At 39.1% G+C, this 14,840-nt stretch overlaps 1 protein-coding gene across 4 annotated transcripts in view; it reads right to left on the bottom strand.

Moving 5' to 3' along the window:
• The window catches only part of UNC80 (unc-80 homolog, NALCN channel complex subunit), a 176,419-nt gene that overhangs the window by 129,399 nt on the left and 32,180 nt on the right, over nt 1-14,840 (bottom strand). For 3 of the 4 annotated variants that reach the window (XM_058664936.1, XM_058664938.1, XM_058664937.1), the window contains exons 8-14: nt 14,350-14,611; nt 13,228-13,362; nt 10,893-11,109; nt 10,161-10,301; nt 8,703-8,971; nt 7,350-7,709; nt 3,755-3,901 (exon numbers count right to left, since the gene is read on the bottom strand). In XM_058664936.1, coding sequence (XP_058520919.1) covers nt 3,755-3,901; nt 7,350-7,709; nt 8,703-8,971; nt 10,161-10,301; nt 10,893-11,109; nt 13,228-13,362; nt 14,350-14,611 — 1,531 coding nt within the window. The remainder of the gene's footprint in view (nt 1-3,754; nt 3,902-7,349; nt 7,710-8,702; nt 8,972-10,160; nt 10,302-10,892; nt 11,110-13,227; nt 13,363-14,349; nt 14,612-14,840) is intronic. The other variant, XM_058664940.1, reaches the window with a different exon arrangement.

Here is a 14,840-nt window from a genome sequence, read left to right as displayed (position 1 = left end):
TACTTATTTCTCTTCTGATGCAGCAGTCTCATAAATGGTTCAGATGATGATAACTTGGAGGAAACACATCTGAATACCACTGACTTCCTAACAGGATTCCAGGTGATTGGTAAGAAAGACTAGGTGATAGTTTGAAGATGACTTCAGTATAAAGGATATACAAGAGAAATTTTTAAACTTCATAGAAATTGGAATGCAAATATGAGTTCATTTTGGAGCAAAGCATTTTTGAAGCCTACAGGTAGTCTATTTGGTAATGCACATTTTCGCAAACTTTTTGAAGATCTATAAGAAACAGAATGGGATGGGGGGGGGGGAATAGAGTGTCTGGGTTGAGGGGAAAGGGCTAAGCATCCTGAGAGGAGCTCTATAAGGTCACCCAACTGAAAGAAGAACTTCCAGCAAGCCAGCAGCCAAGAGACTCAGGTTACGAAAGGCAGTTCTTAAGAACAGGGATTTAACCGGGTTCACAAGAGCATTTAAATTTCACTAGCATTTTGACAAATCAATGTCTAGGGAAAAATTCTTGGAAACTTTAAGTGAGAAGAAAAGATTAGAAAAGGGTGAAGTTTGGAATTAGCAATTAATTTTTTGGATGACCTTGCTATAATACCTCTGTATATCACAAAGTCAAAAAGATCGAATTCGTTTTCAATCCTCTTTCCCTGTGTCATGCAAGATTTGAAACTGGGTATTATTTTTACTAGGGATTTTTCTAGTTATCAGATCTTGAGCAACTGTTTCTTTTTTTTAAGATTTATTTATTTTTTTTTTATTGCAAAGTCAGATATACAGAGAGGAGGAGAGACAGAGAGGAAGATCCTCCGTCCGATGATTCACTCCCCAAGTGAGCCGCAACGGGCCGATGCGCGCCGATCCGAAGCTGGGAACCAGGAACCTCCTGCGGGTCTCCCACACGGGTGCTGGGTCCCAATGCATTGGGCCGTCCTCAACTGCCTTCCCAGGCCACAAGCAGGGAGCTGGATGGGAAGTGGAGCTGCCGGGACCAGAACCGGCGCCCATGTGGGACCCCGGGGCATTCAAGGTGAGGACCTCAGCCGCCAGGCTACGCTGCCGGGCCCGAGCAACTGTTTCTTACAAATAGAACTATTTCTTACAAAACAAATGCTGTTTGCTATAAAATGAAATTGCCAATCAGTAATTATTATTATTTTATTTTTTCAGATTTATTTAATTTTTATTGGAAAGTCAGATATACAGAAAGGAGGAGAGACAGAAAGGAAGATCTTCCCTCCAATGGTTGAATCCCCAAGTGGCTGCAACAGCTGGAGCTGATCTGATCCGAAGCCAGGAGCCTGGAGCTTCTTCCAGCTCTCCCACATGGGTGCAGAGCCCATAGCTTTTGGCCATCTTCAACTGTTCTCCCAGGCCACAAGCAGGAAGCTGGATGGGAAATGGCACTGCCAGACTAGAACCAGCGCCCAATATGGGATCCCAGGTGTGCAAGGCGAGGACTTCAGTCGCTAGGCTACTTTGCCTGGTCCACCAATCACTAGTTACTTATCCTTCTGTGGAAACTTAGGAAGGTATTCATTGTATAATTTTGAAAGCACTTTGAAATCCTGGGTTGGAAAATTCTGAAGTACTAATTATTCTACTTTCTGTAAAAATATGCCAAGAAGGCATAGTTTCAAATTAAAGTCTAGCTTTACTCTCAATTCCAGCTTCTTTTAAAGCCTAGCTTGTGTGACAGCAGGTAATGGCTCAAGTATTTTAGTCCCTGGCTTATATACAGGAGGCTTGGCTTGAGTTTCTTGCTCTTTGGCCCAGCTTACGCATTTGGGAGTGAATACGTAGATGGAAATGATGTTTATCTTTGGTTCACTTCCTCCCAAATAAAACAGATTTAGAAATTAATGAAAATCTATTAAACTTTGTGGAACATAAATTTATTCGAGATACAAAACTACTAAAGAGTGAATTTCATTTTTTACAATTTAGGACACCAGATAATGTGTAGACTATGAGAAGATCCGGGGGATTCAATGATGCAATTGTTAGGGACTTTGATGGATATCAACATAGGAATGTTCTGCCTTAAAAAAAAAAAAAGAATAGAGGAAATGACCTGGTAAAAATGAGAAAAACTGTTAACAATTTAAAGATGAAATAACCTCTGAAAACCCAGTGGTTTGGAAACCTAGATATATGTGCCTTTTGAAATGAAACAACTCCCAGAAAAAAATTTTCTAAAATTTATATCTCTTGGATAATGTGTTTACTGCACCTGTATAAGAGGCAAGGATTGCTCCACAGTGCTGTAAGATAATTCAAGAAGAATGGCTTCTTAAGCCAAGCTGAGAGAGTAGAGAGAAGATCGGCTGGATGGCCTCACAGAAAGCGTTTAGCACACTTGGGGAAGGAAGTGTGGTAGACAGGAGACACAACACCCTCTCCACGGCTTCCGCCCATTGACCCTGCTTTCTGTGAACCCAGAGAAATAGCATCCGGTTGTCACAGCAAGTTCACACCTCCAACCAAAGCATGACACTTTTTATTGTAATTTTCTACTTCAGTACATGAAATTGGTTTTGTGAAAGAGGAGTGATGTGAGATAGAACTAAAAACCAAAGACAAAAAAAAATCACTTTTGCATATGCAAAATTGGAGGCAATGTCAGCTTTCCATTTCCATTTCTTTATCAGTATTATTTTATTTACTTTTGGCCTCAAAATTCAGATCAAATATTTAAGTTGCAGAATTAGAAGTTAATGACTGTAACTATATCCTTCATATTCATATAATAAACTACTGTGACAGAATATAAAAGAGAGAAGGGAGACCGATGGATGGAGAGATGGATATTATAGGTGATGCATCAAGCAATGAATCTAACATGCTGATACTGTGTATTTCATGACAAAATCTAATACCAAGGAAAAAATGGTTGACATTAGAATTTGACATGATCTTCAAACTCCACAAAGAAATGCCAAAGGGTTTGCTGGACTCACTTTTCAAGAGTCTTATTTATAATGGTGGATGTTCTCATTTCAATTCAAACATAAATTTTGAGCCAACCATCCTAGTTTGGGCTTACTGTAAAGATGGGTTATTGCTCAAGTTGAAGCAAAATCAGAAGGGGCAATTGAAACAGAATCAGAACAGGTCCATGTTCCATTACAAAATTAATGTTTGGCAAACTCAAGTGTAGAGTTTCAAGCTCACACAGTTCAAAGGGACACAATCTCGAATATCTAAAAGTCAAGATTCATTCTCAAACACAGCAGGCACAAAATGACTGGGTATTTTTATAGTCCTGTTTTGTCCCAATAAGGGCCATTTTTTTTTATCCCTGAGTGGGGAAAAAAAAAGTTCTGAACATTGACCTCTTTCTCCAATATAAAATATACTTCTCCAGCACCCAGGCAGATGATTAAAAAGTCATTGGTCGCAGGCCATCAGAAGCTTGCTAAATGTATTCAACTGTGCAAGCTCTTTCAATTTGCAATTTACACCTTCTCATTTTAAATCCTCTCATAAATTGAAGCCAATAAACAGGAGGTGAAAGTATTTCTCCAATTAAACTCTTTTAAGCCTGGATTTTAAATGCCTGGAGTTATTCTGTGTGTGTGTGGGGGGGGGGGGCGGGAATCCTTCCACCCCAAACATTAAGTATCCCCTAGGAAACAAAAATTTTCAGGGAACATTGACCCTCATTGTCAAAGGACTAATTTTTTAATTGGCAAGAGGGAAGGGGGAGAGGAAATGGAATCTACTTTAATTCTCTTACATTCTCTCGGAATACCTGGTGTCTCAGACGATCTCCAGAGAGCCCTCGATGTCCTTCTCCGCAACCATAGGCACATCCCAAAGACTTCACAATTTTGATGAGCATAGTGAGAGCCAGCCTATGGTTGCTTACAGGAGTATTTTCATCCTATCACCCAGGAACAAGAAAGAAGTTGTTGACTTTGCCACTTGAGACCTCTTTGCTACTAAGATTCTATTTCATGATTAAGAAAGCTTTACCTATCTTACAGTGAACACCCGTAGTTTTGGAAAGGGAACTGCTAGGACTTGACAAATAAGCTTACTTTAAAAATATAGTATATTATTGAAAAGAAAAGAAAGTTATGCCATTTGAACACTTCCTAGTGGTAAAGAATATAAATGTAGACATCTTTATTAGAAGACACAATTTTATACCTGTGTCAGACTATCAGAATAATTAACTAAAGACAGATAGTGGGAGCTGCCAGCAATAAAAGCAAATAGGTTTGCTTAAAAATTACCCTAACACCAATTTTCTTCTAATTTTGTCAACAAAGGATCTAAATTTACAGAACAGATCAAATGTGGGACTCTGACATATCAATCTCATGGCACTGCTAATTGCATACTTTCAGTGGAGTGTAATATATGTCACATGACCAAAGTGAGCACCCAGGTATTCATAAACTTTAAGCTTGATTCTTCCTCAAGGCAAATGGGAAGTTCTCCTGAGACTTATGAAATTAAGTCATCCTTCATTTGATCTCTACTGTTTGTGCAGAACATGACTTCCCAAAAAGAAGAAACTAGATCTTCCTTTCTGCCTTAGCTAATTCTCCATGATTCTGGCATTATGAGGTTGCAAAATTAGATAAACTCTCTGATATCACAGAAAACAACATAGGGGTTTAAAGCAGAACAGACCAGTGTGAATCACACACTACTATCTGGTTTCATTTTATGAAGTACACTTATATGTAAGTTTATTTATAAATTCCTTTTAAAAATAGAGTAGTATCTTGAGAAGTAAGTTAAAAGCATTTATACCTTAGCTGCATTACTCTTAGCTGTATTATATCGTAGCTGTATTAGATATCTCAAGATTTGACTCTAAAAAATCCTCATAGTGTTGACTTCAGTCAGAGATAACTTTTATTGTCAAGCTATAGTATTTAAAATGATATCTAGGCTTTAGGTACCCAAAAGAGTTAAACATTTCCAAGACAAATTAGATAAAAATATCACATAGATGAAAATTTTTAACTAAGAAAAAAAATGAAGACAAAAACAGTAATAATGAACCCAGAGACCTTTAATATACACAGCAAAGCCATTTTACTTGGAATATCTAAACTTATCAGTATTTCATAATTTTGTCTTATCTCTATTTCTAATTCCTCTTGAACATTATAATGCACACAACACCATCTACCATCTCTTTGAGTGAACAACTGGGATTGATAGGTAATGAATGTGGTTTATGAAGATTCTTATCATTGCCACATTTGTAAACTTGATCATCAAAATTTGTATGATTGTCGATTAATACATAACTGCTGACTAAATGATTTCTTTGTCCAAGAACAATTTTTTTCTGATCTGTCAACCACCATTTAGTTGATTTGTATATAAGGATAGATCTACGGATTCTTGGATTGTCTTTAGTGAGCCATGGAGGAAATAAAAAGTACCTTAGTACCAAAGATTCTATTAAAATTGGAAAATGTATAATGAGGCCTGGAGGAATAATTCTTAAAAAAATGTTGGGAACTCAAGAATATTAAGCAAGAGAATTTGTGTTATGGAATACATCAATATTCAGAAGATAGGAGTACATGATGAGATGAAGAAATAGAGATGCGGAGTGATGAGAATTTAGGAAATGAAAATGAACTCTGAAACATGTATTTAGATGAAAAATTCTGATGTCCTTTCAGAAAGAAATGGACAATTTATAATCCAGGCAGATGGTAATGCTCAGCAGTATAATCATAATGCTATAAAGTGGTGATTTATATTTGAAACTCAAACTAAAAAACCTAACTAGTACATTAAGATCTAAACTTAATTGTGCTAAGGAAAAAGAAATCAAGTTCAGGAATAACGAGTAATAGGAAAGTTTAAGCCACTGGAATATGACACATTGAGACTTGCATGGCTGACGCTGAGTGAGTGGTTCTCACTCCAAACCACCACCCAAACACCTACCAATTAATCAAGAGAATCCTTCCCTTGATTTTTTTCTCAACTGTGATTGAAACTGGCTGCAATAAGTGTGTGATATAAGTCATGAAAAATAACTTTCTACGAGGAAAAACTATACTGTCTGTTATGAACTGAGTATATCTGACTTCTCTAAATCCATATGTTGAAGCCTTCATCCCAGATCTGATAGAATTTGAAGATGGGGCTTTGGAGCTGGTAAACATCGTTGAATGAAGTTTTGGTTGCCGGACCCTGATGCAACAGGATGAGGCCTACACAAAGAGGCTTAAGAGGGTCTCTCTCTCCCCCTCTGGATCTCCATCTCCCTTTCTCTCCTTCCTTCCATTCCTTCTTCCCTACTTTTCTATCCATACATGTGTAATGAGGAGGTAATGTGAGCATACAGCAAGATTGTGGGCATCTACTAGCCAAGAAAAGAGACCCCAGGGTGAAACTAACCCAACTGGCACATTGACCCTGGGCTAATAAACTCAAAATTGTGGGACAAATAGCAAACTTCTGTCATTTATGTCACTAATCTATGTGATATTGTTAAGACAGCCTGGGCACACTAAGAAACTATTCAATTGTCAAACCTGAAAGTTTTAAGAAAGTAACTGTCTATGGTGACAGATTAAGACTTATGAAAAGGGCTGGTGTTGTGGTGGGCTACTTCCTTTGCCTGCAATACTGGCATCTCAGATGTGCTCCAGTTTAAAACTTGGTACCTCCACTTCTGATCCAGTTCCCTGCTAATCCACAAGGGAGATGAGGAGAGCATGGCCCAAGTGCTTAGGCCCCTGTATCCAAATGGGAGCCCTGAAAGAAATGCTGGCATCATTGCCTCTGCCTGGTGCAGCTCTTGCTATTGGCCATCTGGGGAGTGAATTATCAGATGGAAGATCTCCATTTCTCCATAACTCTGCCTTTCAACTATATATATATATATATATATATATATATATATATATATACACACACACACACACATATACATTTACATACGGACATACATACATATATACATACATATATAATCATTTCAAGTATTATTTTCAAATATATATTCAATAATTACATATAATTATTTCAAGCATATGTTAATTATATATAAATAGAATTAATTACATATAATGTGAATTACGGACATTTACTGTATCTCAGGTGATCTCTTGTAGAAATATATCAGAGATGTAGCTTGGATGGTAACAGGCTTTAGATTCAGAACACAGATCCATTCAATTCTACTAGTACTTGTTCAGACACTAGTGCAAGGATTTCAGCACTCCCCATTTCCTTACTGCAGTGATTACTTGTAATTCTAAGTAAATAAGTTGCCAGCAAGCAAACTTTGGAAAGCAACTAAGGGGCAGCAGGTCATGAGGACATAGAAGGTGGTTTCATCCTACCTTCTCTTGGTTTTTATCATTCTTCTCAAAAGGGCCACCTCCACCTCCTCCTCCATCTCCTCCTCCACCTCCTCCATCTCCACCTCCTCCTTCTTCTCCTCCGCCATCTCCAGCCCCACTAACAGAAGGGCCCCCAAATCCACAGGTAGAACTTCCAGATACTCCTTTGAACTGGAAAGTCCCTTCACTGGGTCTCTTTTCCATAGTCTCATTTTCCTTGTTTTCACTCTTCTTTCTGTTCTTTTCTACACAGGGCACCACACCCAGCTGAAGCAAGCATTCCACAATATTAAGTGCCACATCACAGATCCGAGAGCTAATGTCATGGTTGAGGACAAGATAAACAGCCTTCAGAACCACCTACAGAAGAGGAAGATAAGCACATGATGATTAATTCATCTGCACTTTATTTTCTAAAACAGATTTGACTATCCAATTTAATCCCTCTCCTTAGTCTTTCCTGGAGATGACTAATTCAGACAGTTTTTAGAATTTTCTTATTTAAATTGCATTGAGACCTGTGTGTGTGCTTAATACAAATGAAAAAAAAATCACTCAAAGAATGAGAAGTGTGTATTTATATCATCTTCTTTGATCTCCCCAAATTCACCATTATGGAAACATTTAATGGAGTTACTAAAGCATAGTGAGTTAATGGGAGAGAAATTATTTGTCCAAATGGAAACTTGTTCAACTGATTTTTAAAACACCAATGTGTTTAAATTTCTGCCTTTCAATCTCCACTAACTATAATAAACAATGATTTTCTTGTGCTCATAACACAGGAATATTCACTCATTTGTTTCTATGTCATTCCTTATACCTTAGTTTTAAATACAAAATACTAGCATGTTTAAATTATGTCCCTGGTCAATTTCAATGTTTTACATGTGCCACAAAATCTTTTGTGAAATATAATTATAAAACACAATAACCTTTTAATTTCAGAGTAATTATATTCAAGACAGGCTTTTTTGAGAATGCAAACCATAAATCTTTTAAGGACTTTCATTTTTTCTCAGCTGGATAGGAATTTTGGTGTTTAGATTATGCAGCAAAAGAAAATGAACTTTTTATTCTTGTTACAGAAAAAAGTGACCTAGTAAATACTCATAAATGTATAAACATTTACATAGGTGTATTCAGGATTCACTAATGTTTTTGTTGTCAGACTATTCTAAGATCAAATCTAACAATGACAACTGACACATTAGCCAAATTTTTATATTAGTATTGCTTTTTCCATTTCAATATTTCTAAAAGTCTATGTGCTCATTTCATCCAATATTACAGAAATCAGACCAAAGAGTCCAACCTTAAAAGGTTTAGTAGGAAAAGAATCTTGCCCCTTACTGAAAGGTCAAGCATGCCGTTCTTGTGGACAAAGTTATTGGTCCCATCAATGTGTTCCGTGTCCTCCAAGTAGCTGTAGTTTATGCAGGAGTCTGTGAGACTGCGAGGCAGGTTTGCGCAGGCCAGGGGTTCATGTGGCATCTCGGGGATGGGCACTTGGTTGCAGAGCTTCCTCATATGTTCACTGAAGAAGTCTGCATAGCCTACATTGAATGATGCCAACGTGGTATTGAAGGTGGCAACCGTAATTGTGGAGATCTGCGATCGCACTGACAAAAGGAAAGCGATGACTTAGTCTCCTCATATCAACCGGCAACCTACAAATCGGTTACACAGATGCTGTTATTCAAGTCATGACCACAACCAGAGCTATTGCTTTTGTATGTGTTTGTTTTGGTCTCAAAACTATATGCAGCTTCCCTGAAACTGCAAAGCTGCTAAGGCCATGTAATATCCCCGGAAGAAATGGCTCAATTCCATTCGGCTTCCTTAAGGCTAAAGCTGGGATTTAACTTTTGTCTGATATTGACTTAACTTTGGTTGCTCACAATAGGTGAATTTTACCCACTATTAGATGACAGATCATACTTTTATGAAAGAGATTGGTTGAATTGCTTCCCTATGACTTTTAAACTTTATCTTATTTATTTGAAAGGCAGAGTTACAAGAAGGGAGGGAGAGAGGAGAGGTAGAGGGAGTCGCTCATCTGCTGGTTCACTCCCTCTACCTCTGTAACGGTGCTGAAGAGGACTGGGCAAGTGTGAAGCCAGGAGTCAGATTCTCTCCCTATAACTACATGACTGTTAAGACATATGTTTTTAGTGAATTATGGAACAACAGGCAGAAAAAAAACCTTTCCCTTTTGGTAAAAAAATAAGGAAACAAATTCGTGGTGGCAATTAACAGATGTCTTTGAATACTTGAAATACAGTTCAGGGAAAAGGGAATTAAGGTTATGCATAATAATAATGAACACAATCAATTATTAAAGAACAAATGCGGATGAATGACTTTTCTAGGATTCTTCCCAGAGACACATATTTGCGCCACATAAAGCAAAGAAAGTATTGCTCTGAAACACACACACACTGTGATCTTGGAAGGCAATGCCTTTTCTCTTGCTGAAGGTGTACAGGCCTTTCAGAAGGGTAAAATGGAGGGCATCAAGGCACTCCATGTAGGTGCCAATTTCTCTGCCAGCCCTGTGGGTCTATGATTTTTGAAGACAAGGATGAACAACTTATTCCGTGTCTTCCCCTGATAGATGTGTTCATAACGTGGTGTCAAACAGCTCTTGTTACTAAGAACATGCTAAGAACATCCAACAAGTAAATAACCAAATAATATAATGCAAGGTACATGCTTTCAAAACACATGAAAATGGGTGACAGTGAAACTGGAGCTTGATATAAGAGCAGGAAAAGAGAAATGAGAAAGTAAATCGGAACTGCTGCCCACCTTCCTTGACAGCGTTTTCTCCGTGGCTGTTGGAGGGTTCTGGCAGCTCACTCACCAGCGTGTGATGGGAGTGAGCGTGCTTGGCGCTCAGGCTCTCCATCTCAGTGGCTGCATCGGAACTGCCCCGCCGGGTCAACTTCCCTGGGATAAACAAGAACACCACAAAATGGCTATAAAATCTGAAGGAGTCAAGCAGGATTTGTCTTTCCAAAGGACAGCAGTGAGAGTTGGGGAATATTAGGAAGAGCAAGATTGATGATGCTGCCTGTGATAAGGTCAGCTCCAGTCTAAGCTGACTGTCAGAAACCATCTGCCATGGTCCTCCTAGCTGTCAAATCCAATTCAAGGTGGTTGGTTGCATATGTCACCCAGCAAAAGGAAAAATTTTACTTTGTTTTTTTTTCTTTAAATGGCAAGGCTCAGTAAAAGTCCTTAGATTCACAACGAAAAATAATTTCCAGTATTCTCTAAGACAAATTTTTGCATCTAGAATGGTGTAAGAAATCGGGCCATTATCTAATTATATAAAATTCTTGCAGAACCAACTGCATTATCTGCATTTCTCTGACTGTAAATATGTAGCATAGCTTGGGTACTGGGAAATCTACCACTGGGCCCAAATTTCTTATCTGAACTGTTCAAGAAAGATCCGAATTTGCCCAGGTTCTAGATCTAAGTTCCTAAGTATTTCCCTCAGGGTCTACCTTATCTGGAGAGATTTTTTGTGTTCACCTAAAATGGTAGTTTGCCAGCCTCCCTTTTCAATGCCTCTCCTATCTTCTCCAAGCCCAGAGAAGCTTCCAAAGGAGAATGTGCTGCGAGTGGGGGACACATCTAGATGGTCTTCATGAAGCAGGAATGGCACCCCCATTCTTCGAGGCCTTCTTTTCCCGGTGTGGTGGAAGGGAATAGAGCCTTTCCTCTCTCGATCTTCTTTGCGGCTCTTGAACTACAACGATGAGAGACGATGGATTAGACACAGGAAAGGTTAGTATTTACTTCCCAAGAAGTCCCTTGATCCACTGTAAAATATAAGGAAATGTTTAAGGAAGACAAGACCCAGAAAATCATTCAGTATCATCCAACACAAACAGGAGAGATGTCTCTAATGTACTAAAAGAGCATAAGAGGGCTGGCAGACCGGCACAGTTAGTTGATTCTCCGCCCTGTGGTGCTGGTTCATGTACTGGTTGCTTCATTTCTGATCCAGCTTTCTAATTATGGCCTGGGAAAGCAGCAAAGGGTGGCTCAAGTACTTGGACCCTGCACCCACATTGGAGACATGGAAGAGGCTTCTGGCTGCCAGTTTCAAGTCAGCTTTGGGCCAATTGGGAAGTGAGCCAAGGGACAGAAGATCTCTCTCTCTCTCTGTCTCTCTCTCTCTGTCTCTGTTGCCAAATAACAAAAGAACAAAAGAAGCCAAATAAATGTTGCACTTTCCAGATATTTCTCTTCGGGGACTGGTTAAGGTAGTGGTTCTGTAAGCATGGACTGGCAGCACCGGCATCCTTTGGGAAGCTGTTAGAAATGCAATTCCTCAGGTTCAACCCCAGACATTCTGCGTCAGAAACTTAGAACATGAGGCCCTGTAATGCAGGCTTTAACAAGCTCTTTGGTGGTTTTGATGCACAATTAAGCTTGAGCATCACTGTGCCAGGCAATGGAGTCCCTGAGGAACCATTTGGAGCAGCCTTTGCTACCTTTTTGTTTTACAAGGCTGACATCCATTATCTTGTCAGTCAACTGCAAATTTGTGCTGCTGTTCACGGGGGAGCCACAGAAGGTACAAGAGCTTTCACTAGCATAAATCCATCATTCCTATCTACAAAAGAGCTCAAGATCAAATGTAAACAGGATTTTAAAGTTTCAGAAATTTAAATAATGCCACTGCCAGGCCCTAACCTTTGGGAATACAGATTTCACTGGTTGGGATTCAGGCTTGGGGACTCTTATTTTTGAAAGCTCTTCAATATTTTTAGATGCGTTTAGTGTCAAAAACCTCCCTTACCCTCAAGTGAGCAGTGTCTATAGGCCATCGCTAATTGTATATTATTAATGAAGAGTTAGCATCACTCTAAGTTCATAGGCAACTTAATATATTTTGTTGTTCTTCATTGACACAATTTAACTAATACTTTTGGAAAGGAGAAACCACTGTATAGTTTTCATTTTACACATATTATGTTCTGTTTGTTTATTTCCACATGAGGTGAGAGAGGAGTGCTGTGTTACTGTTTCAAGCTGCTGGTTGGAAAGCCAGCACTCTCCATGGGAGTACTGCTTTGACCTCTGGCTGCTCTGCTTCCAATCCAGCTTCTTATTAATGCTGAGAGCCAGCGAAAGATGGCTTAAGTTCCTGCCATTCATGTGGGAGACCAGGCTGGGGTTCCAGGCTCCTGGATTTTATCTGGCCCTGATTGTTGAGGTTCAAATGGGGAGTGAAGCAGCTGAAAAATCCTTGTGTGTGTGTGTGTGTGTGTGTGAGAGAGAGAGAGAGAGAGAGAGAGAGAGAGAGAGAGAAAAGTGGGGTGGGGCGAGAGAAACTCTGCCTTTCATAAATACACATTTAAAAGCAGACAGTGAAGCAGTGAATGCAAAAGTGTATAAACTATTTTACTAGAAGACTCATTTCTGAATTCAAGCTAAATGTTGAAAAACCTGCCTAAGTTTTCTAAAGCTTGATTTTTTAAAAATCTACAAAACAGGTAGAATAAGGATTTCATTGGATTAAAGGAGAATAATATACTTGAAGCATCTTAAAAATGAGTTGCACCATAAAAATGTTAATTGTCATTATTGCAGCTACTTCACAGCATGCTGCCACAGATGATTTATAAACGTTGTGAGAATGGGGCATCGTATGAAACTTGAAGAACATGTAGGAAAGGAAACACAGAAGGATCTGTACCCTTGTGCTGTAAGGCAGTGTTATCATTAGGAGCTGGTTCTGTTCTCAAGTCCCTTTTCCATCCCACCCCAATACCACAGCATGCTGGAAGCACTCCTGGCCCCACACTGACTCTTCTGAACTGCCAAAATCTCAGAGCATGTAAATGGCTCTACTCACCTTCTTAAAAATGTTCATGCCCAGGTCTGAAGAAAGATCTGGGACTGCAGACCTTCGCAGATTGGTCAGGGAAACCTTGGAGAAAGCCTCAGGGCTAAGAGATTTCTCTTCTTCGTTGCATTTCATAGTGAGATCCTTAAAATACAATAAAGGCAGGCAGTGATCACAGACCCAGGGCTTTATGTCCCAAATACTTTTCTAGCTGAAATGTGACAGTGGTGTCTTGTTCAGACATCTACGCAGCATTTAACCAGCATCCCGCTGCTGGGGAGGTATATTTTGCATTAATTTTAACTCCCATTTGGCATTTTCAGCAGTAAGGTCATAAAGTCCCAAATCCAGAATGCTGGGAAGATAGAAAGGGCATAGACTTTTTTGTTGTTTTTGTTGTTAAAATTATTTTTCTGTTTAACTACACATTAGAGGAAATATTTACTTTGTACTGAGTATCTACTAGTCAGACTATATTTTTTTCTAATTGATACTGCTCATGTTTGTTTTAGAATATGTAAAGAAAAATTTGATTTACTAAAGTCAAATCAACTCCAACATCCCATCTTTAATACACGGTATTGATGGGAAAGAGGAAGAACAAGTGTTCAAGTTGTTAATAAAACATTCATTAATCAAAAAGTAATTTTCATGGCAATGCCATACACATCAATGCACATCCCATTTATTGTTCCAAACATATTCAATACACAGCAAGACTGTACATCAAAAATCAATGTTTTTAATGATGACAATGAGACATTGAAAAATTTGAGTTATGAAAAACAGATTAAATCATGGTTAGTAAAAATCCTCTGTCACACATTTTATGATACTGTTAATCATAGAAAATACCACAGTTCTCTGCTAACACAACAATCATCCTGAAGATCCAAACTTCCACTTTTCAGAATATTAGTTGGCAGGTGCAGGTGGCACACTTGCTTGAAGGGATGATAGGTGTTAAACACAAGGATTTGGCAGTGAAAGATTGGTGGGAAAAGACAATGGCAATAGAGCAATCTACCATCAATACTGTCTGTGCTGGAATAAATAACACTGGATGCAGAGAAGGGAGAATCTCTTCTGGCCAGAGTGGTTGTTCCCACAATAACAAACTGTTTTTCCTACCTGAGTTTTGTGGGTGTTGACTAGTGAGGGTGCAGCTGCCACCATTGAGCTACTCCTAGGTCTAGGCAAGAGAGGAATATCGGGCTCTGGAGGCTTTTCTGGCTTCTCTTCCAACATGTGTCGTAGTCTTTGTAGATAGTACATCAGGGACCACTGGGTACCTTCCTCAGACCAGTGTGGCTGCAGCAGGCAGCGAAGAACAGCAACGTCGAAGTAGGTGGCATAGCGGGACCTTTGGCATGGAGGTATCACAAGAGAGGCCCTGTTCCCAAGGGAATAAAGAGGGTCATTATTCTGGTTATCAAGCCTTTACAGGGGCAGCACAATATGGCTTGTGGCTCTATTTTTTCCCCTTTCATTTGTTTAGTCACTTACTAATCTGTTACCTGGTTTACTCTTAGAAACTCCTCTCTGATCTCCTTCCATTTTGCTACACATTTCCTAATGGGGACAAATGGAGAGAATTTAGAAGGACAGGGAGGAATTAGCCA

Source organism: Ochotona princeps, chromosome 5 (genome assembly GCF_030435755.1).
Source record: "Ochotona princeps isolate mOchPri1 chromosome 5, mOchPri1.hap1, whole genome shotgun sequence".
Taxonomy (NCBI): Eukaryota; Metazoa; Chordata; class Mammalia; order Lagomorpha; family Ochotonidae; genus Ochotona; species Ochotona princeps.
The sequence above is the reverse complement of the archived record's forward strand: the minus strand, read 5'-3'. Positions and strand labels throughout refer to the sequence as shown.